Source organism: Peromyscus eremicus, chromosome 1 (genome assembly GCF_949786415.1).
Source record: "Peromyscus eremicus chromosome 1, PerEre_H2_v1, whole genome shotgun sequence".
In the NCBI taxonomy this organism is placed as follows: Eukaryota; Metazoa; Chordata; class Mammalia; order Rodentia; family Cricetidae; genus Peromyscus; species Peromyscus eremicus.
The window spans coordinates 28,438,544-28,460,698 of record NC_081416.1 but is presented as its reverse complement, the minus strand read 5'-3'; the positions used below and the strand labels follow the sequence as shown (position 1 = coordinate 28,460,698).

The 22,155-nt window shown below is 40.7% G+C and overlaps 1 protein-coding gene across 1 annotated transcript; it reads left to right on the top strand.

Annotated features, from left to right (window-relative positions):
• The first annotated feature begins 2,855 nt into the window (after positions 1–2,855).
• On the top strand, positions 2,856–21,980 carry Lipm (lipase family member M). The gene is made up of 9 exons (XM_059247245.1): positions 2,856–3,020; positions 7,945–8,062; positions 11,108–11,306; positions 12,158–12,267; positions 15,092–15,228; positions 15,364–15,510; positions 17,716–17,787; positions 18,728–18,799; positions 21,185–21,980. The coding sequence occupies exons 1-9, from the start codon at positions 2,874–2,876 to the stop codon at positions 21,449–21,451; spliced, it is 1,269 nt and encodes a 422-aa protein (XP_059103228.1). The 5' UTR covers positions 2,856–2,873; the 3' UTR covers positions 21,452–21,980.
• The last annotated feature ends 175 nt before the right edge of the window (positions 21,981–22,155 follow it).

The following is a 22,155-nucleotide window of genomic DNA, read 5'->3' as shown; positions in this document are numbered from 1 at the left end:
TGGGACAGAGAGTGAGGAAACAGCCACCAGGCAGCACAAGCCTTCAAACCTGCACGAAGCAAAACTGCTGAGCACTCATTCTGCATCAGGTTCTGCAGTGCGATCTGATGTAACCCTCCTGGCAGCCTTAAGAGAAGGTGCCATTACTGTCACAGCTTGCAAATGAGGATGCCGAGGCTCAGAGACCGTGGGAACATGTCCCAAAGCCATCTCGGTAGTAAGCAATGACATTTGTTATATGACTTCACAACCTGTCTTAATTACTACATACTGAACAGTGTTTGAAATAGTGTTTTTAAAAATTGGTCTCTGAGGAGGGAGAACTAAACTAAGATGGTAGGTGCTGAAGTGACGCCGAGATCCCTGGTTGGAGGCAGAGATAAAGCTGCCTGTTTGGGGAATGTGGAATGGTTTCTAATACTTCATTACTGGAACAGAGTCTATGAGGAACCGGGGCACGCTGGTTGATACAGCTGAGAAGATAATGGAGTCTCAATGGGAACCATGCCTGTGCAGGCATGTCTGACAAGACAGGAGACAGATGAGCCATGCCCATTTGCCTGAATGCCTCCGAGTCTCCTGAGAAGTGAGCCATGTTAAAAGGAGTGGGTTGTGAGTTTGACTCAACACAAACATCTTAGTCATTTGATCCTAAGTCATTGTGATTCAGGTGACACAAGAACGTCGACTCGATGTGTGTCAGTCAAATTGTTCCCATGTCAAACACCCAACTGGTTTCAAGTTACTTGTAATAGCCGAAAGAATCACTTTAATAAAAGTCAGTTGAACACTAATTTGAGAGCCCTCTAGCCTGAACTTAGACAGACAGGGTGGTTAGAGAAAATTTTGTAGATTCACTAAGAAAACCAGGTGGTTAAGAGGTTTCTGTTTTGTTTTGTTTTGCCATCATTAGTCTCTACAGAATCCAGAAGCATATTCAAAGGTAAGGACTCTCTTACTTGAGCATATTGAAGCAAATATGTGTGACTTACGTATGTTAAACACATATGTATTTAACATGTTTAAGTTCATTTTAAATCTAGAACCTGAAGAAACAACTTAAACTGCCTAGCATGCACAGGGTCCTGGGTTGAGTTTCTTCCTAGCAGTGAGAAGCAATTCACACAACATGGCATAGTTATTATCTAAGTCCATCCTTTCGTGAGGAAGGACATGTTGAGGGGACTTTCCACGTGACAGTAATAGTAAACAGTGGATTAAGATACCTGTTTGTTTTTAAGATTTATTTTTGTGTGTGTGTTTAATAATGTGTGTGTGTGTGTGTGTGTGTGTGTGTGTGTGTACCAGCACGTGGGCATTGAGTAGGGGGTGCAGGTGCCCACTGAGGCCAAAAGATGTCAGATCCCCTAAATCTGGAGTAGAAGGCAATATTCAGCCACTGGACCTCTGTACTGAGAATTGAGTTTAGGTCCTCTACAAGAGCAGCATGTGCTCTCAACCACTGAGGCATCTCCCCAGTCCCAATATCTAAGTTTTACTTCTGGCTTTGCCACAATCTAACTTGATAATGCTGAGGGGATCATCTAATTCTGAAATGAAAATGAAAGCCACCTCCCACCCCCATTTGGGCAACACAGCATTTTAAAATCTTAAAATGTCAGCAGTGGGAGGTGAAGTTCTCTTCTGAGATCTCCTTTTGCTTTACTTTAGAGCAAGCTCAGTGGCTTCCAAGGAGAGGATGTGGGGCCTTGTGGAGATAGTCTTTCGTTTCTCTTTTCGTCATCCGGTCAAATCACTCCTCTCTAAAATATAACAATCAACAATACTGTGGACGAATGCTCAGCCAGACTCAGATAAAGACACTTGCCTCTTCACACCTACCCAGCCAGTGGGGATGGTGAAGGATGAGTCATCTGGGCACATTTCCACAGAGTCGTCTTTCCAGCTTTGACTTTGGCTTCTTCACCCACCACATTCCCAAAGTCTGCAAATGGGTGTGGCTGCTATTAGAGCTGAAGAATTGATGTAAAAGTAGAAAAATTACCTTAGTTTTTTTTTTTTTTATTAACTTGAAGCACAGTCTTTACTTAAACTAATGAATCTTCCTTCTTGGCATGCTCAATTAATAGCAGGTCAAGGAACTGTTCTCACATTGCCTCACAGTCTGCTTAACTAGGACATTTGGCTCATAAAAATAATGAGGCTTCCACTCATTATTTGGGTTACTTCAGGTGATTTAACTACTAGGTGTCACTGTTAACAATAACTAGTAACTACAAAGCAAATTTAAAATGTGGTGTATATGTATTGAACTAGAGAGAAGCGGGCTAAACCTAGATTGTGCTCTTACAATTAATATTTTTGTCCAGCACTAAAAATAAGAAGTGTTCTTAAAGATTTTGGCATATCAAATAAAAGTAGTTAGCCCTGCATTTCCTGTTCAGCAGCAGGACAGTGATGATGGAAGCCACCAAATGCTACTGTAGAGACTTGCAGTGTGTTCTGCATGGTCCATGTCTTGCTTTTTATCAAACAAAGATAAGAACTGAGCATAAGGGGGAGGTGCTTCATATGGCCCTCACGTGGAGATGGCCAGCAGGTGTTTATGGGCGACATAAAGCGTGCATGAAACTCCCGGTTGCAACAAGGAAAGTTAGACACACCTAGAAGTGGAAGGATTGGTGTTTACAAGATGAGTGAGAGAGGAACAGGAGGAGCCAGATGGGACTGTGACATTCTAAGCAATGTTTGCAGCCTACACCGTGTTGTTTCATTCCTATACCTAAACCTGCTTTATCTGCTTCAGATTTTTTGCCACTGGAAAATACACAAAGATGTTTTAAACCTACAGGTCCTTCCTCTAGATGTAGTTGTTACATCCTTAGGAACAAAGCAAATGCAGGTGTTGGACCATGTCAGAAATCTTGTCAAGAGCATGGACTGTTTCACACAGAGTGGAGATATGGCTTCTGATCCTGGTGGCTTATTTACTCCAACGAAACGTGAACTCAGGACATATGCCAACGAAAGCTGCGGATCCGGAAGCATTCATGAATGTTGTAAGTTGGGGTTTGTCATGTTTGGAGGAAATGAAGGGTTATGTGTTTTACCATCTGCATCTCTGCAGTAGCTGCATGCTGTGTTATTTTTATGTAGTGAGATGTTTCAGGCTAGAACAGTATGGTGGAAAACACCAGAACTGGAAGAAAACTAAACTGGTTGTCAATTGATCTGAGGGCTTCCCAATCACATCCAGTGATTTCAGGTGAATGATTTAATCTCTTTGGGCTTTAAGAACAACTTAATTTGTCCTTGAATTCTCAGATTCACCCAGTAAACAAGGAAAGAATTGAAACATTCTTGATGATTTTCGGTCTGTCTTTGTTTTCTTTCCTGCTTTGTCCCTTTTATCACCCCTGACCTCTTGCTGTGCAAGCATATGCTTATAGTAGCTTCGTACTCTTAGCCTGCTCTAGATGCTAACGCTGTCCAATAGCAATGAGAGGTCCCTGTTTGTGTTGGAGAAGATGTGTGAGTAAGGTGCACAGAGTCCAAAGACACATGTCTTTGGAAGTCTTCTGTAGAATTTTTGTGTTTACTTCCAAACCCCCCGTTGGTTTTTAGTACATGATCACCATACAGTACCATTTATTCCATAGACAGTATTGAAATAAAAGTGGTAGAGACACCATCTCCTTTTCAGTGCTCTGTCCTGGAGGGATGATTATCTATACTTTTCAAATCAAGGCAAAGGAGCATCTAAACAAGTTAAACAAGCCCTACCGCTGCTCCTTGGTAGACCTGCAATTTAAATTCAGGCTCACCGAAACACACGACTGTAATTATAACCACTATGCAATAAAGCCTACCATGTGACAGGGTGGAGAGTCGACTTCCAGATGGGTGTGATGATGTGCTGGATGCTCCTTAGACTCACCTGATAGCCCCACCAAGAGAGGTAGCTTAATGTTTTGTAACTGAAGACCCTTTTTATAGAAACTTTCTTTTTTTTCTAGTGTTTTTTTGCCTGGTTTCTAAAACTAATAGCCTATAACAAAAGAGGTTTCTATGAATCTCCATAGGTCTATCAAGCTTCATCTGCCATCTCAATGGCTGCTGTCACAGTTTCTGAAACTCACAGACTGTAGAAGCATTCTGAGTCTACAGAGTATGGATATAGGGCTTCTTCCAACCATCCTACTGATTACTCATGTCTGTCCTCCCAGGACATTATTGCAGATCTTCCGGAATCCTAAATGTCCCACACAAAGTCCTCTAGCATACAGAGAGTCCCTTTGGCAAAGATTGCCTTCCTAGACCAACCCCTGCACATGCCCAGTACCTCCAGGCTGCCAGGATTTCTGGAAGGAACTGGATTCCCCCACTGCAGATGCCTGAAGCTGTGCTATGCACCAAGGCTACAAAGAAATCTCAGAAAAATCAAACACCTGGTTTCACTGAGCTGACAGTCCAGCACAAAAGACAAACTCTCAATTATTGATCACAAGACTGAGATAAAGGGGAGAAAAAGCATAAAACAGGGGAAATTAAATTTTGTAGTCTGAAACCAGAAAAATAAATAGGAGCTGGGAAGGGGGTTGCTGGCAAGGAGGTCAGCATGTTGAGAAACTGGAGCAGCTGAAATCTCGCCGTATTCAGGCCTTATTCACAATGAGAGTAGGTTATTGTGCAGTTGACTTTTAAATTCAGTACTTTTATTATAAGAACATTATGATTCCCTTGTATGAAACCTAGGAACTTTGGAGCCAATAATGATTAATGCATTAATACGTTAATACACTGAGCTAACCACCAACAGCTCTGTCGAGTCCTTTAATTTTCTTCTAAATCTATGAAGTTTTCTGTTTTCTGAGAAGACTAAAGAACATCATACACAATTTGCCATTTTCCAACATTTTCTATTAACAATATATATTGCGAAGAATTTCCCAAGGTTTTAAATAAGCTCTAAGAACATTATTCAATTTTCTGTATCACATTATACTTAGTGGTGTACGTATTTGTCCCAGGTTGGTTTCTCAGAGAGCAGACATGTTTTAAAGCATAATTCATGTGCAAGATGTTTATTAGGAACCCTTGTGGCTGGGCATAAGTGGCACACACCTTCAGTCAAAAGCTTCTAGGGGAAGCAGAGGGGACTCTTGACCCCACAATACAGCAACACACACACACACACACACACACACATACACACAGGCAACATTTCTAAAAAAGAACAAACAACAAAGGGTAAATATTCTTAAAGTAATGTTTTAATTCATATAACTGATTTTTTTCCTTCAGGTAAATATTTTGAAATAGAAAATTAGGTTGAAAATTAAATATTAAATATGTTTAGAATTTTTAATTTACACTTAGGAGAGCAAAAGCATTCTAAGCTTCGACTCAGCTTTGACTGTACAGTGAGGTTCTGATTCAAAATGCATATATGTATGTGTGTTAATATACATTATATATGTACATATACATTGATAGATGTACCTTCAAAAATGCTTATGCCGCTGGGCCTTTGGCACATGGTTTCATCCCAGCACTCAGAATGTAGAAGCAGATGGATCTCTGTGATTTCAAGGCCAGCCTAGTCTATATAGCAAAGACACCCAAGGCTACATAGAAAAGGAGACCTTGCCTCAAAACACAAAGGAAAAATTGTTATAAAAACATCTTTAGAATATGCTGGATCTGTATTTTTATGTAGACAAATTTATGTTTTAATATTACCCTGTGTAAGCTCTCTTACCAAATATAGTGTCTCCTGACCATCTGTTGACAGTGTTCACTAACATATAATCCTTTTCTTTCTGAGATACCCATGTCCCTAGCATCTACCTCCTAGGTTCTCTCGTGTTATTCCTATTCAGTCTTAGATAAGCTCAAATTCTCCCTCCTCCATAAAAATTTGCTGAACTAGTCTGTTCGTGGATCTCTCTCTGCTCAGAATTCCTTTCCTCCTTCCTTCCCTCACATCCTTCAGCCATTATTTACCCCTAACCATTCCTCCCATAACAAATTGCATAGCCCTTCTCAGAAACCCACTAACATTTTAAGTGTGTATCTTATCTCTCCAAGTTGTCCCCAACTCTAGAAGGATACCAGAACAAACAGCTTCTTCAACATCTGGAAGCTTGTTAGAAACATCAGTGCCTAGTCTTACTGTATCTTGTTATGTTGTGTTCAGTTGACATCCCAGGGAGGCCTGCTCTTTTATGAAGGGAAATGGAGGAAGAGATATAGTGGAGAAAGAAAGTTGTGGGGAGGGACTGGGAGGAGTGGAGGGAGAGGAAACAGCAGTTGGGATGTAATGTACGAGAGAAGAGTACAAATAAATAAATAAATAAATAAATAAATAAATAAATAAATAAATAAATGCATGCTTTGGGTCTATCCCAGACCTGCCAAAACTCTGAGAATGAAATCCAGCAATTTGTGTCTTGACAAACCTCTAAGTAGGTCTGATGTATGATCAAAACAATTTAACCATGCAATGGTTTGCACACCACACACACACAAATCCATAATGCTTCGTCAGTTGGGTTTTAATTGTGTACTTATTGGATTTTTAATTATATATAATTCCTACTGAGTGCCTATTGTTGGTGTCAGGCATTGCATTAGTGTTCTGTGCATTTTCCTTGCCTTATCCTATATATCATGAACTAGCAGAGAAATCAAGTAAGGAACAGTAAGTAGTTAAGGTTTTCAATATTATACAGCCAACTTGTGTGTTAGGGTAGAACCCAGCGGGGAGACTTTATCATTTGCTTGTTTGTTTGTTTGCTTGCTTGTTTGCGTGCTTGCTTGCTTGCTTATTGTTTTTTCAAGACAGGGTTTCACTGTGTAATAGCTCTCCTGCAACTCGCTTTGTAGACCAGGCTAGCCTTAAAATCACAGAGATTCACCTGCCTCTGCCTCTGGAGTGCTGAGATTAAAGGCATGCTCCACCACCCCTGGTTTGGCATTTCTTCTTAGTGACTATGCTTGCTACTCTGGATTCAATGCTGGGCCTTTGGCACATGGTTTCTCCTCTCTGACTCATTTTGCAGCAGCCCCTGATTGAAAAGGTCCCCTCCTCCTCTGACTGATGAGATGGTGACAAATGGTAAGAGCTGTGAGCGTGCTTAGGAGGCAGAGTTTCAGCGTGCACTTCTACCTGGAGTGGAGATGTTTAGCGAGTGGTCCAGGGTAGGCACGAAGGAGTCTGAGACTCCTGAAATTGCATACAAAGGAAATGTTTATGCATAACATTTTTATAGTTATCCCCAAATCTAAGGAGGGTTTTTACATCTAAAATCTTAAGGATTAATGTTCTTCAGTTTGTAAATTTAAAACTGAATGAGTTTGAGGAACTGTGGGGCCCAGGAATGTCCCCAAGTCATCCCCAGAACAGGCATGCTATTGATTGCAGTACAATGGCCTGATTTCTAACCTGGCCGGAGCCCAAGATTCTATACATTGGCCCTCAATGATTCTGAGACACATCCAGGCTTTGGAATCTGTGTTTTGGTTCAGTGTTTGTCAAATATCAGAATTCTGTGAAGACCTTTTTGAAACAGATTGCTGGGATCTACCTTCAGAGTTCCTAATACAGTAGGTTCAATTGCCATGTTCTGCCTTCCTAGCAAGTGCCAGGTGAGGCTGGCAGAATTGCTCCCAACTACTGAAAACCATGGTCTAGTTCAGTCTCTATATGAAGAGCAAAAAGAAGTGAGAGAGATAGGGTGTAGTTTAGGGGCAGAGCACTTGCCTGGTGTGCAAGGCCCTGGGTTCGATCACCAGTACTGAAAAATATAAAAACTAGTGAAGGTGAAGCCTAGGAGAATTGGCTGGTTTTACTAAATATTATCAGTTAGAGAATAATAAGGACCTTCTTGCAATACCAAAGAAGCTACTCTTAAGATCTTAAACCATGTAAACCTGAACTCTAAATAAATTGTGAGGTTTTTGCTTGTTTGTTTTCTATAGAGTGAAATCATCCAACACAAGGGTTATCCCAGTGAGGAATATGAAGTTGCAACTGAAGATGGATACATCCTTTCTGTGAACAGAATCCCTCAAGGTCTAACACAACTAAAAAAGGAAGGTATGGTTTACTCAATATCACCCCAGTATGACCCCAGTATGCTGTCTTGCAGCACAGACTTTCTTGGTATTTAGAATTAAGTTTGGTTTGTAGGATAGTCTGAGGTCTCTTGGTTAGGCTGAAAGATAATGTCAGTTCCCACATAATGTCTATCCCCATTACCACATTACAGCCTATCCATCAACTATCTCAGACATATGTTTTCTTTTCAAAATTACCTTTGATCTGGAGAGGGAGAGCAGGGGTAGAATGCATGCCAAACATTTGTGGGGCCATGGATTCTGTCACCATTACTAAAAAAAAAAATAAAATAAAATAAAATAAAAACAAAACAAAACCCACAAACAGAACAAAACAAAACAAAATCTTCAAGAAAAATTCATTTTAATGGATTTTTAGAAAAAAAATAAAAATCCGTTCTGGCACTTAATCCATTTCCAAACTTCTTCTACATAGAAATTCTAGAACATTCCCTGATGATCCCTTGAAAAGACCTGGTCATAAAGAATGAAAGCTCCAATGAAGTGTCTGAAGCTCAACACTGTACAATGTGTTCCTCCTCCAAAGAGTATTTCAGATATTTATGACGTTGCCTCATTTTCCACTAAGGACTAAGAACCAGGCTCTAAGTGCACATATTTTAATTTTCAGTGTGTGTTTATGCCATTTGCTTAATTTTGTTTCTGTATGAGATTCTCGACTGACACTTTTTAAACTTTTGTCCTCATCAACAAAGTATATGCCCACTGGTTTCCACTGATCTCTGTGTCTTTTATATTCTGGCTCTACCTTGATAACAGTAACTGTATTGTTGGTCGTGGGTGCCAAAATATAACTTTTTTGGCCCTCTCTATATGCCCACTATAACACCAAGTGCTTCATTTTCTTAATCTCATGTAATTTTTATTATAACTCTGTCACACAGTAGCCCAGAAATTACATGCTAATACTTGCTAGTATATGTCATTCAAATTAAGATGTTTGTAAGAGTGCAAACCGTGTTTGTTGTGGAATGTTATTTTAAGATGTGTTACACTCGTTTATGTTGTGGAACATTTGTTTTAATGATGCAAAGATGTGTTGCATTCTTTTATATTGCATTTGTTTAACTCTGTGAAGCTATGCTACTGTGCCTGTCTAAAACACCTGATAGGTCTAATAAAGAGTTGAACGGCCAACAGCAAGGCAGGAGAAAAGATAGGAGGGGCTGGAAGGCAGAGAATAAATAGAAGAAAAAGAGAGAAAAGAGAAAGAACAAGGAGAAGAAGGCGCTAGAGGCCAGCCACCCAGACAGCCACAGAGTGAGAGTGAAAGTAAGATTTATAGAAATAAGAGAAAGATAAAAGTCCAGAAGCTAAAGGTAGATAAGATCATTTAAGTTAAGAAAAGCTGGCCAGGCGGTGGTGGCACACACCTTTAATCCCAGAACTCAGGAGGCAGAGCCAGTGGCTCTCTGAGTTTGAGGCCAGCCTGGTCTACAGAGCAAGATCTAGGACAGGCACTAAAACTACACAGAGAAACACTGTCTCAAAAAACCAAAACAAAACAAAACAAAGCTGGCTAGAAACAAGCCAAGCTAAGGCCAGGCATTTATAGATAATAATAAGACTCCATGTGTGATTTCCTTTGGAGCTGGGTGGCAGGCAACCAAAAAAGCCAAAAGAAAAAAAAGCCAACTAACAACACATGTTCTTAACTAATAGTGGGCAAATGCTATTGGTCTTTGATATAAAAAGTTCAGAATTCTGTTTATCCCAGTTTATACTTGTACAGCCTTGAAAATGAGTGCTTGTTTAACACATGTTTAACCTGATGTGGGTCTGCTTGGTTTCCACCCCAGTGCCTTTGAACCTACAATTTTCTTTACAGCTTTCAAGACCCTTCTTCTTCCCTGACCACACTACTCAGAATGCAGCTTCACACCATCTATTAACATCTGCCTCACTCCCTCATACTTTCCCTTACAATGTCTGAAGACTTTCCTTATAGTAGCTACTTTCTGGATGGTTTATTGTCTTCTGCTTCTCCACCAGAGTGGAAACACAATGAAAGTAGGGTCTTCTCCTACTTCCTTCAAGGCCTGTGCAGCAGCTAACACAAGACTGAGAGCAGTCTAGGTGCTGATAAATTTATTTGTGAGATAGGGGAATGAAATGTGCAAATAAATGAATACCCTAGGAACAAACTTTTCAATAGGTTCCACAAATCTTACAGGCTTGGGCAAGGCATGGTGCTTCCAGTCAAGCAGTTACTGTTGCTCAGTGTGGAAGAGGACACCTGCACTGCTGAAGGGTCAAGTGTTTGTACTCACAGACTGCTGACTGGCTTGAGTTTGACCTTTAAGAAGCCTTTTAGTCCAATTGGTGTGCAATACAGCCCCCTACTGGCCGATATTCTTACGGTTCCTGTTACTTCCTAATGTGCTGTAATTGATTATGATTATTTATTTGGGTTTTGACAGCGTTTTGCTGTGGTAGCCCTGGCTGGCCTCAAAATCATGATCCTCCTGAATGAGCCTCCTCAGTTCTGATATTATATGTATATGCCACCATACCCAGCTTAAAGCTTTATTCTGATAGACACATTTCTCTGAAGTGTGGGTCCTTTTTACATGTAATAGCCTTAGTCATTAGACCATTTTATATATGTACATGTGTATATGTGTGTGTTCATCATTATAAAATATCCTCTTCTGAAACAGACCAAATATTTTCTGAGGACCTAATACTAACAGTTTCATACTTAAAGTTCCTCGAAAACCAAGTATGGAAACTGTATTTTAGTTGTTGTTGTTTTTTTCCCCCTCTTTAACGGGCAATATGCTGTCTGTCACTTGTGATGTATCTTATTTATTCATAACAAAAATCCTATTTTCTGGTGGTGAAGAAATTAAAACACACAAAAAAAAGTCAACTAAGATAACAAACTAGCAAGCGGTAAAGGAAAGATTTGCATATAGATTTCTTGGGCATGCAAGTCCTTGTTTGGAGAGAAAGCAAGAAGAGAGAACATTTCATGGCAGTTGGAATTTTCTCTTGTCTGCAGGATCCAGGCCAGTGGTGTTACTGCAGCATGGCCTTCTTGGGGACGCTAGCAACTGGATTTCCAACCTGCCCAACAACAGTCTGGGCTTCATTCTGGCTGATGCTGGCTTTGATGTGTGGATGGGAAACAGCAGAGGAAATACCTGGTCTCGGAAACACAAGACTCTCTCCATAGACCAAGATGAGTTCTGGGCTTTCAGGTATAAGAAAACTTTGAGGATGGAAGTGGACATAGATGTGCCATGAAGAACTGAGTAAAGAATGGTGACTTGTAGCATTTGGATAGCTCATTTGGTTGTATCACCAAAGTCTCAACTTGATATCTCCCAGTTTTCTTAACTATCTTGTGATGCTTTAGCTGAGAATGGAGAAGACTACCCAGTCTTCTCAAGGTCTGGCTAACAATGGGGTGAGAACAGTGGCTGCTGTCGGTTGATGGAGACTGGAGTAAGAAAAGCGTAGGTTCATTTGCGTGTGAGCGAGTATCTAGGACTAACTCCCTCATATGTGACATATGTGACAACTTGGCTGACACCCCCAGGAGAGGAGACCAAGTGTCATTAAATGGGGGTTTGTTAATCTTTGTGTGCCGTCAACTTTACTAGTGTTTCTCATAACCCCACTCAAGTTCCTAAGGTCCTTACTTACCACTGATATTCAACCCATTCTTTATCCATTTCATCAGGTAAAAGTTCTGCTACACTTTCAGTATTTGTCCTACAAAGAAATCTGCATCCCCCTGTGCTGTTCTACTTATGGGGTAGAACACTCCTCACATTAGGACGTGGCTTGTGTGTCCAAAACTATTCAATAATTATCACTCTATTATAGCATTTAGAGAGAATAGACATTTCTATCAGCCTGTGGCCTCACAGAGTCACCACAGGTTTGAAACAAATCCATCTTGAGGGTTAATGAGGGGCACAGTAAGTTAGCAGAGCTGACACTAGGGGGCGCTTGTTGGCAGATTCTGGGTGTGGGAGGTGAGTGATTTTGACTGTGTTCTGTTTATGTTATAATTATTGTCTAACTTTGTCTTTTCCCCTTGTAGTTATGATGAAATGGCTAGGTTTGACCTTCCCGCTGTGATAAACTTTATCTTACAGAAAACAGGCCAGAAAAAGATCTATTATGTCGGCTATTCACAGGGCACCACCATGGGTAGGTTCCCAGGAGAGAAGGTTTGTATCTGCAGAAGTATGAGCCTGCGACCCAAGCTGTGACTGAGCTCAGTCAATTACTCCCCTCACCTGGCTTTCTCCTCTTCAGTGGCTCTAAAAGCTTCAGGGAACAGAGGCTGAACTGAAGAAGGCCTGGGGTGTGGCAGAAAGAGGAACTGATAAGGATGCAAATACCATCTCTGTCACTCTTTCGATATCCCAAAGCAAATCCTTTAATCATGCTCAATTTCCTCATCTGCAAAACAGAGATAATAGTTCTCTCTGAAGGGTATTCTAACTAACTGGACTACTTAATACAATGATGTATGTTAGCTCTGTGAAGGTAGGTATTTTGTCTAAAAGACAGTTGTAATAGAGGTTTATAGTCCATGGTATGCACTCAGTGAATGTGTTCAGTTTTCTAAGGAATAATACGTACTTTTCAGCCAGGGTAGCTGTGTCTAGCTACCAAGACAGCATTTATACTCATTAGAATGATGAAGCTAAGTGGGTTTAATACCATCTTTGTATTGTTTTAGCCTTCATAATAATGATAATTGACTTACATGAATATTTACTAACTGGTTGCCATTAGAAAAGCATCATTTTGCTTATCTCTGAACAAGAGCATTTGGGAAAACTTCATGTCCCCATCTTATAGATGAGTGAATGGTAACATAATGAAAGAAGTAGGATCTTAACAGTGAGCCAATAAGCTGATAACTGCACTTGTGCTTGTCAAATAACTAATATACAGTGGGGACAACACATTGAATGAGAAACACACACACACACACACACACACACACACACACACACACACACACCTTCCTCAGCTCCTAAAAGAGTCTTTCTTCCACATCCACAACCATTGAGGACTATCAAGTCCAATCTCTCAAGGAAGAGACGTGGATACCTTTGAAGCCTGCTATCCTACTGAAGCATTATGAATCCAGGCCAATAGACCTCAACCAGCACTGGGTTAACTCATAGCATGTGTGTTGTTGCCTTAACTCAGCAATACACCATGGTGCCAGCAGACCATGCAGTCACTCTGGTCATGGGTACTGACTTCACCAGATGGTTCCCTTCTGCCAGAGTTCTCACTGATCAATAAATGATCTCACCAAACTTACCTTTTTACTAGCTCCAATTTTCCCCAATGAATACAGTGGCCATTTTCTTTTCTCTGAAATTCCTCAGGTTTATGCTCTGTCCTCACTCTACTAAAGGAATAAAGGACTTAATGTACTTACTTTGAGAAATTCAAAGGAGAAGGAGCCAGAATGAGGAGGAGAAAATCTATTTCATGTGCAAGTTCAACATGTTATAGGAGAATTCATGTGTATCAAATTGTCAGCATTTTCCCTAAAATTTATTTAGCCCCAGGACACACATCATACAGAAGCACAAAGAATAAACTGGTTATAGGCAAGCCCTAGACATCAGTTTTGTTAAGCAGACAGCATAATTTATACACAGAATTAACCTGACTCTGAAGAGCAGTGAGCACAGCATAACTGCCTATTTTTGTTTATCTATCTTTCTCTCTTGATTTGTATCAATCACACTGCTGTCAGTATCTATTGGGAACTATGTGGTTCACTGGGGATTCTTGAGTTTTATTCATGGAACCAACTTGTTTCCTGTAAAAATTTCCAACCATCACTAAGATCGTTACTCACATTGACATCATGTAAAAATAAAGTCGTGTTGGGAATCAAAAATTCTAATGACTGTTGGAAGTGAGAGTTCAAATTCAGTGGGCTCATTTTTAACCCATGCTCCAAAGGATGAGAGAAACTTAGGTTTCACGCTTTCCTTGTCTTAGTTTCAGACAACAGTAATGGGCGGTAGTGTTGCTCACTCTCATCAAACCAGAGACAGAAAGGTTACAATGTTTCATATCTCTATGACTCAGGGGTCTTTTTAAACTGGTTTCTCTATACTCAAATTGTTAATCTTCACACCAAGGCAGAGGTGCCAGTGACAAGGCTTGATGCTGTTTTTGAGAGGAACGAATGAGCGAGAAAGCATACGTTAGTCTAGTGGTAAACCATGGGGCTGTTAAAATAAAAACCTTGAATTTGTTTTGCATGTTCCTGGGAGAGGCTATTTAGGGTTCTCAGATCTTATCATTTGAGGGGAGTTCTAATCTGGTCAGGATTAATCTGCTCAGGATAGGTTTATGTATTCCCACCCACTTGTACTCACAGCATCGCTGAGAGAGCAAGAGATAATAACAAGTCTCCCCTGAGTTTGACTTCGCACACAGCAAGCAAACCCAACCAGATGCAGAGGACTAGGTAGAAAGATTCTGTCTTCTCTCACACCCATTCGCTTTCTGGGAACTGAACAGAGGTCATGAGTTGACTTTTTCTCATCTCCAACCCTCACACTGGAAATACCAGCCTAAACAGAGAATGTGCATATATACATGATTTTAAATGTAAGACCATGCCCTTACTTCACGGGACAGACTTTCTCTTCCATAGGTTTAGCAGAGATCTTCATTAAGTAAGAGCGTTTGGGGAAATTGCTCTCTCTACTCTGGGTGTAGAAGCCAAACAATTTAGCTCAATGAGAACGCACTACCTGAAAACAAATATGAAAGGTGTCGTATGAAACACAGGAGTTTTTGCATTGGGCCCCACCCCCACCCCACCCCAGACACACACTATATCCCTGAAGCCTACAACTGCACCGGAGTAAGGTTAAGATACAATTATACACAATTATTAGAAGATTTGGACACAAGTAAAATACACATCTTATGGATTCTTGGACATTCGATACCCACAGTGATAAATTTTTCTCTCTTACAGGCTTTATTGCATTTTCCACGATGCCAGAGCTAGCTCATAAAATCAAAATGTATTTTGCCTTAGCCCCTATAGCCACTGTTAAATATGCAAGAAGTCCTGGTACCAAATTTCTGCTACTACCAGATATGATGATCAAGGTATGTGACAGCCCAGATGTCTCTGTCTGCAGGGAAGTCTTTCAGCCCAGTTTCTTTCAATGCATGCTCTAAATAGAAGCCGTTTTGTTCCTGGGTATATTGCCATGAACATTATTTCATCTCTTATCTTTACAGGGATTATTTGGCAGACAAGAATTTTTATATCAGACTAGATTTTTCAGACAGCTTTTTATTTACCTTTGTGGCCAGATGATTCTTGACCAAATCTGCAGCAACATCATATTACTTCTGGGGGGATTTAACACAAACAACATGAACATGGTGAGTAAGAATTTCATTTCCTAAGCAAAGCTGGGAGTTCTAGGTCCCAGTCCTTGAAAATGAGCTAACACCGGCCAAGGGTTGGAGAAATGATGTACAACATGTAATTTGTGATTTCCTAATTGTGAGAAAAGGTTGGGCAAACTTCAGGAGGAGTCTTGTGGGCCACAAGAATATATTATAGAAATTCAGCTGTGTATTAAAGCTATACTTTGACTGGCCAAAGGTCTGTCAAAGGCAAGCCATTTATTATGAATATTTGGTGCTATCCAGCCTTTAATATTTCAGCTGTCTTCTGCTATGAAATTCTTGAGTGTCCAAATATTCCCAGACCATTTGGTTAACAGTTCAGCTCCCCAGATCTGCTGAACTTCCTTCCCTGATGGAGCCAGTACTTGAATAAGGTCATGTAGGCAAAGACAAGCTGGGGAAGACACACAGCTTTGTTTCTTGTGCAAATGAAGCTCAGACCATCTCCTTGCCTTGAGGCCTAGTGGCTCATAGCCAGAGAGAAGAGAGGGAGACAGAGGTTGCATAGAGGGTAAGCAGATCTCGGGTAGAGTTTTCTGAGTGCCAGGAGTAGAGGGTAGTGGAAATGGAGAATGAGGAAACAGAGGACAAAGATGAGGCTGGAAGCACAGGAGTTTAGTTGTTAGCAGGACTATGAGCTAAGAAATTGGACAGAACTAAAGCTATGTGGACAGAATCTCATCCCAGAGAAATAAAGTAAACGGATAAAGAGCTTGGTATATCTAGAGTTATTCCTGCCCTGAATGCCTGATGAAGCTATAGATGTACTGATAGAATTTTGTCTTAGAGGAATAAAGTTAACAGACGTAAGAGTATAATGTATGTAGATTTTTTTCCCTCAGACATCCCACGCTGGATGTAGCTAAATCCCTGGATCCCTGGGTATTCCATAGAGGGGATAATGTAAGGTTAATGTGAAAGCATTACCAGGTCCTAACTTGACAGATTATAGGCAAGGTTGGAAACCTATAGGAAATAAATACATGGAGAAAAGTAACAAGGAAACCAGAAGTCAATCAACCAGACATCATTCATCTCTGCTCTCCACATGGGGACTTTTGATTTGAATTTCTGTGATGGAAATGGGAATTTCAGCTTGGCTTAGGTATGACTCTGATGACATCACCAGGTGAGTTCTCTAGCATGTATGAGTTAGAGATTAATGTACAAAGTGATTTGGCTCTTGAGATAATTCCTAGAGAATGAAGGAAAATGGACTCGGCAGATAAAAGGCAGGGCTATGAAGTAACTTCAAAACAAGCTGAAGTTGACCCTCTGTCTAGGACGGTGATTCTCAACCCTTGGGAATCAACTCATGATTCCCACAGAGGTCACATATCAGATATTCTGATATTTACATTATGATTCATAACAGTAGCAAAATGACAGTTATGAAATAACAACAAAGTAACTTTATGGTTAGGGGTCACCACAACATGAGGAACTGTATTAAAGGGTCACAGTATTAGGAAAGTTGAGAACCACTGCTCTAGGATTTGTGAAGGTGGACTAATCCTACAGAGATGATAGTGAGGGAGACTTTGGCCAAGGCATGGAGATCCTTGTGAGATCTGACAGTGGAGATCTGCCTACCTGTAGCATTCTCAGTGAGTGTAGTAACGTCTTTCATTCCTAAGAAATTTTCTCTTTTTAAAAAAAATAATAATGAATTAACTTATAACCACCATTTAATAGGCATCGGTACTGTGCCAGGATAAATTGTTCCTGACAACAAACCCAAGAGACAAGTATTATTAATATCTCCACTGTATGGGTTAGTATACTGAATTCAGGTTTTAATTAACTTGCCCAGATCCACCCCAAAATTAAATAATAGGTCCAGTACTCAAGTTCTTATCCTAAATTTCTCTAGTAAATTTGCTATTTATTATTGTTTAGTCTATTTCGGCAGTGCTGGGGTTGAAACTTGTAAGGTCTTTTTAATGAGAACCTATTCTCGAATGAACAACATTGTTTCATGGGAAGGCAGTGGCAGTTGCTTTACACGCACGTGTACTTTTTTGTTCAGTATGATTTATACGCACGTGTACTTTTCTGGTCAGTAGATAATGGCTGCTGATTTAATGATGATCCCATCTCTTAGCCTGATTCCAGGGAGGTTTGGTCTTGACAAGACTGACATCTGGTCCCTTAAGTCATTATGCTTTGTTACAGAGCCGAGCAAATGTGTATGTCGCCCATACACCTGCTGGAACGTCTGTGCAGAATATTCTCCATTGGAGCCAGGTAAGAATGCCCAGCTTGCAGCCCTGGATCAGGATCCTTGCACATTATCATATAGCCTGACAGTTTCTGTTTATCCTGAGTTAGAATCTGGCCACTGACATTAGAATGTGAACTTATTCAAAATTTCCAGTGACAGGAGGCAAGGGCAGAAAGTGGCTTAAGCCCGTCTTTACTGCAGCTTGAAAGTAGGGCGATTCAAATGAGACCCTTCTCTTTCTGGAGTCAGAGTCACAAAGACTGATGAAGAAAATTATGTTTCTAATTGTTCTTATCGGCTTTTTGAGTAGCACAGTCAAGCCAGAACAAAAGTGTTCAGGTGGGCCAAACTGCAGAAAGAAATTTTCACAGGAGTTTTTGGTGTTGTAAACTTTACAGTCTAGGGAGAGAAATGTGTGTGTGTGTGTGTGTGTGTGTGTGTGTGTGTGTGTGTGTGTGTGTACATGTAGGGAGAGAAAGAGAGATGGGAGAGGAGTGAGAGAAGAAGGAAAGAAGGAAGAAAGGAAGGGAGGGAGGGAGGGAGGGAGGAAGGAAGGAAGGAAGGAAGGAAGGAAGGAAGGAAGGAAGGAAGGAAGGAAGACACAGAGGAGGTCAGTAGAAAAGCAATGGGTACTGTCTCCCATTAGCATGACATCCCACAGTGCAATGTGCAGGCCTCTCATGGTGTCTGGAATTGTACCAAACACCCATCCACACTGATACACCAGAGATGCACTTCCTGCAATAAATGTAATAGCAAAGCTCTGCTGCACGCAGTATTTCTTGCTAAAAGAGCCAGATTCTTGCTTTGCACTCTTCCAAAAGGACTCCCAGTGTGGAGTGAGAGAATAGCCCAAAGAACTTTGTTCTCTGCTTTTCTCACAATCAAAGATGGGGTGCACATTTGAAAACCCCATTTTCCCTTTAAATACCTTGGGTTTTTTTTTTCTTTCTTTCTTTCTAGGCAGTGAATTCTGGTGAACTTCGTGCCTTTGACTGGGGAAGTGAGACCAAAAATCTGGAGAAATGCAATCAAGTAAGACTGTCCAATACCACCTGCTAAAAATACATCACTCTTCAGAAATGTGTGAGAGGGAAGTTACAGTGACATGTTATTCCAGAAATAGGAATAAAATACAGAAATTCAAGCAGGAAAGAGCATAGTTCAAGTCTAACTGCATCTGGAAATAGGAGAGTACTTAGCCAATAACCTCTTCTTTTCCACAAGGCGTGGGAGGCCTGTTTCATTGAGCCTGTCCCAGGAGTAAGGCATCAGGGCTTCTTGGGAGATGGGGTCCAGTTAGTGAGGGATGAGTGCATACTAAAGGGATCCTTTCAGGACCAAAACAAACATGCACATGGAGATGCTATAATGAAGTGACGCAGTAAAAAGAGCCTGAAGCAGTAGATGGAGATTCCTGTTTGTCATGGCTCTGTACCTCAAGCCTGTGGGATTGTGGGTAGGCTGCCGTTATTCAGGATTTACTCTATCTAAAATAGAAACCATTCTACATGTAATCCTTAAGATACCTGGGGAGAAGGCTGGGGAGATAGTCCACAGTTAAGAGTACTTGTTGTCCAAACATAAGGACCTGGGTTCCACCAGAACTTCCATAAAAAGCCAGGCATGGCCAAGCATGTCTAGAACCTCAGTGTTGGGGACTGGGTGTAGAAGACAGGAGGATTGCTGGGGCTTACTGACCAGTTAGTTTAGCCAGAAACACAGTGGACTCCAGATTCAGCGAGAGCTCTGTCTCAAGGGGGCAGGACAGTGTCAGACAAGCTACCCCATGTCCTCCTTTCGCCTCCATTCATGCACACAATGCCTCATAATGTGTGCACATGTTACACACATATGCACATAGATACCACACGCACATGTGGGCACATGCACATATGCTTTCTGATCATACTTTTAATGAATATAATTTTCAAACTAAAATACAAAAGAAACCCACACAAATATTACTACATTATCAGGAGTATGAAATAGAAATGTGGAGAATCAGAGTTGAGCAAGTATGCTCTTTTGAGTGTAAAACACTCACTGAAGATGCCTGGTTATCATGAATGTAGAGATTAGTCATACACAGTTTAATCTTTCTTTGGGGTCTCACATTATACTTAACATCCAGTGCAGTAATCCACCTAGACATAAAATGTTGGGAAACTGTGTGGTTGCCCTTAGATACCAAACTTAGTCACATTTCTCAACTCCTTCTTTTGAGATCGCCCTTGACTATCTTCAATACCACGACTTTAGAGAGAACATTCAGGTTCTAAGATGTTTCTCATTTATAAGGCTTTTGTTGACTGATTTTCAGGGACAATGATGAATGCAGAATCAGCATGAGGAAATGGCAATGAAGGGAAGAAAAACAGATGTGTGGGAAGATGCCATAGACGGTGTCAGCTAGAGCTAGGTGGGACATTTAGCTCAATCTTTTCACCCAGAAGATGAGAAAGAGCATTACTCATACCAGAGTGTCCTTCTGCTCTGCCTCTAAATTAGGCAGCCACTTAAGTTCTTAGGGAGCCAGGAAGACAAAGAAGCTATCTAGGTCTGAAGCTGGGACTTGCAGCTGATTTTATGCTAAGAAACTGGCCTCCCTGATTCTATGGAAATTTCTGAGTGTTGACTGATCTCAATGACCCAAACTGCCAGGAAACTCTACCAGCCTTGTCTGAACAGAAGTTCCCTGGATAAAGAAGACTTCTTTGGATGATTTAGGGGGGAAGCTGGGTGGAGGTTGGGACAGGTATTTAATTTAACACCCTCCTTAGTTTGGAGTAGCTGAGTGCCTGAGGTTGATTTGTAGTTTCTCCTGGTTTGGGAGGTTCAGTGACGCTGAACCTGAACTGTGTCCCTTGGGGATACACAGGCCTTTGTAATAGGTTCCCTTGTCTTTCCTGTGAAGTATCTCCAATTCTTGTCCCATAACTGTAACTAACAAGGACATTATTTTAAAAGGAGATTTATGCATAAAATGTTTAATAACAAAAATTACACATTATTCAATTTTTAAAATACAAGTGCAGCTTAGTGATAGAACACGTGCTCAGCATGCGTAAGGCCATGGGTCAAATCCCTGTGGACACGCGCGCGCGCACACACACACACACACACACACACACACACACACACACACAGCTAATTTGTATGCCTTCTCACAGGATCTAGTAAGGTTTTAGAGTTACTATCTCCATTTCACAGTGAAGAAACTAAAGTTGAATCATGTTAACTAAGTTTTCCTTGAAACTGGATCTGGAATAGAAACTCTTAGCAGAGTTCTAAGTGACTCTAACTCTTATACACACTTTTATCACAGCCCAGAACATGTGCATTATGTTTACTTGAAATAGAAGTTGTAAATTTGGATGAAAAAATATTATGTGAATTCAAACTATTCTTTTTATCTAGCCAACTCCTATAAGGTACAAAGTTCGCGATATGACGGTCCCCACAGCAATGTGGACTGGAGGTCAAGACTGGCTTTCAAATCCAGATGATGTGAAAACACTGCTTTCTGAAGTGACCAACCTCATCTACCACAAGAACATTCCTGAATGGGCTCACGTGGATTTCATCTGGGGGTTGGATGCCCCTCAGCGTGTGTACAATGAAATCATACATCTGATGAAGCGAGAGCCCAGCCTTTCCCAGGGAACCTGCAAGGTCGCACTGTGAAGCTCCTCCTGTTTGCAAGTCTTGGAACAATGTCGCACAGTATGGGTTGGGCTATGGGAATGCCAGAAGACCTGCTGGTTCAGAGGAAACTTCAGGGTCCTTCCTTTGACACTAAAGCTGATACTTACATGTTTTTTCAGTTAATTAAGCTAAGTTGGTGAACAGAGGTTTCCTGTGCTCAGGACCTTCTGCCGTCTTGCAGTGTAGCTATTACTTCACCAACAGAAAGTATCTAGACATTCATTATATCATTCAACCTTTCCAAACTGATTCTTGTTCCTGTAACTTAAATATTGGAGCAATAAAGTAAAAGGAAGAATTGGGACAGAGATTAAAATTGTAAATATTCAGACTGTTGACTTGGATAAAATGAACTATATGTTGTCATCTTATTCCATTAAGACAGGGTACTGCTTCAGGAAGGCAAGCCATTTGGACAACACCAGAAAAATGAAATTATGGCAGGTGGAATCTAAGCTAAACAACCTAAGAATAAGGTTAAGTTTATAGCTGAATCTCAAAGATTGTTTTTTAGGGTATTTATGAGTTTTTCAATAAATTAATTGTGTGTCTCATATAGCATATCTGTGTGTCAGTACTGAGATTTTCAGCTGCTATTAGGAGACTAGCCAGTCCAAATGAAAGCTACGAAGAAAAATTTATATCATGAGGAGAATGAAATAAGTTGTTGTATATTTTATCTT

Coding starts and splice junctions, on each gene's coding strand:
- Lipm (XM_059247245.1), top strand. CDS start 2,874: ATGTCAGAAATCTTGTCAAGAGCATGGACTGTTTCACACAGAGTGGAG. Junction 8,063..11,107: donor AACACAACTAAAAAAGGAAG/GTATGGTTTACT, acceptor TCTTGTCTGCAG/GATCCAGGCCAGTGGTGTTA. Junction 12,268..15,091: donor TTCACAGGGCACCACCATGG/GTAGGTTCCCAG, acceptor TCTCTCTTACAG/GCTTTATTGCATTTTCCACG.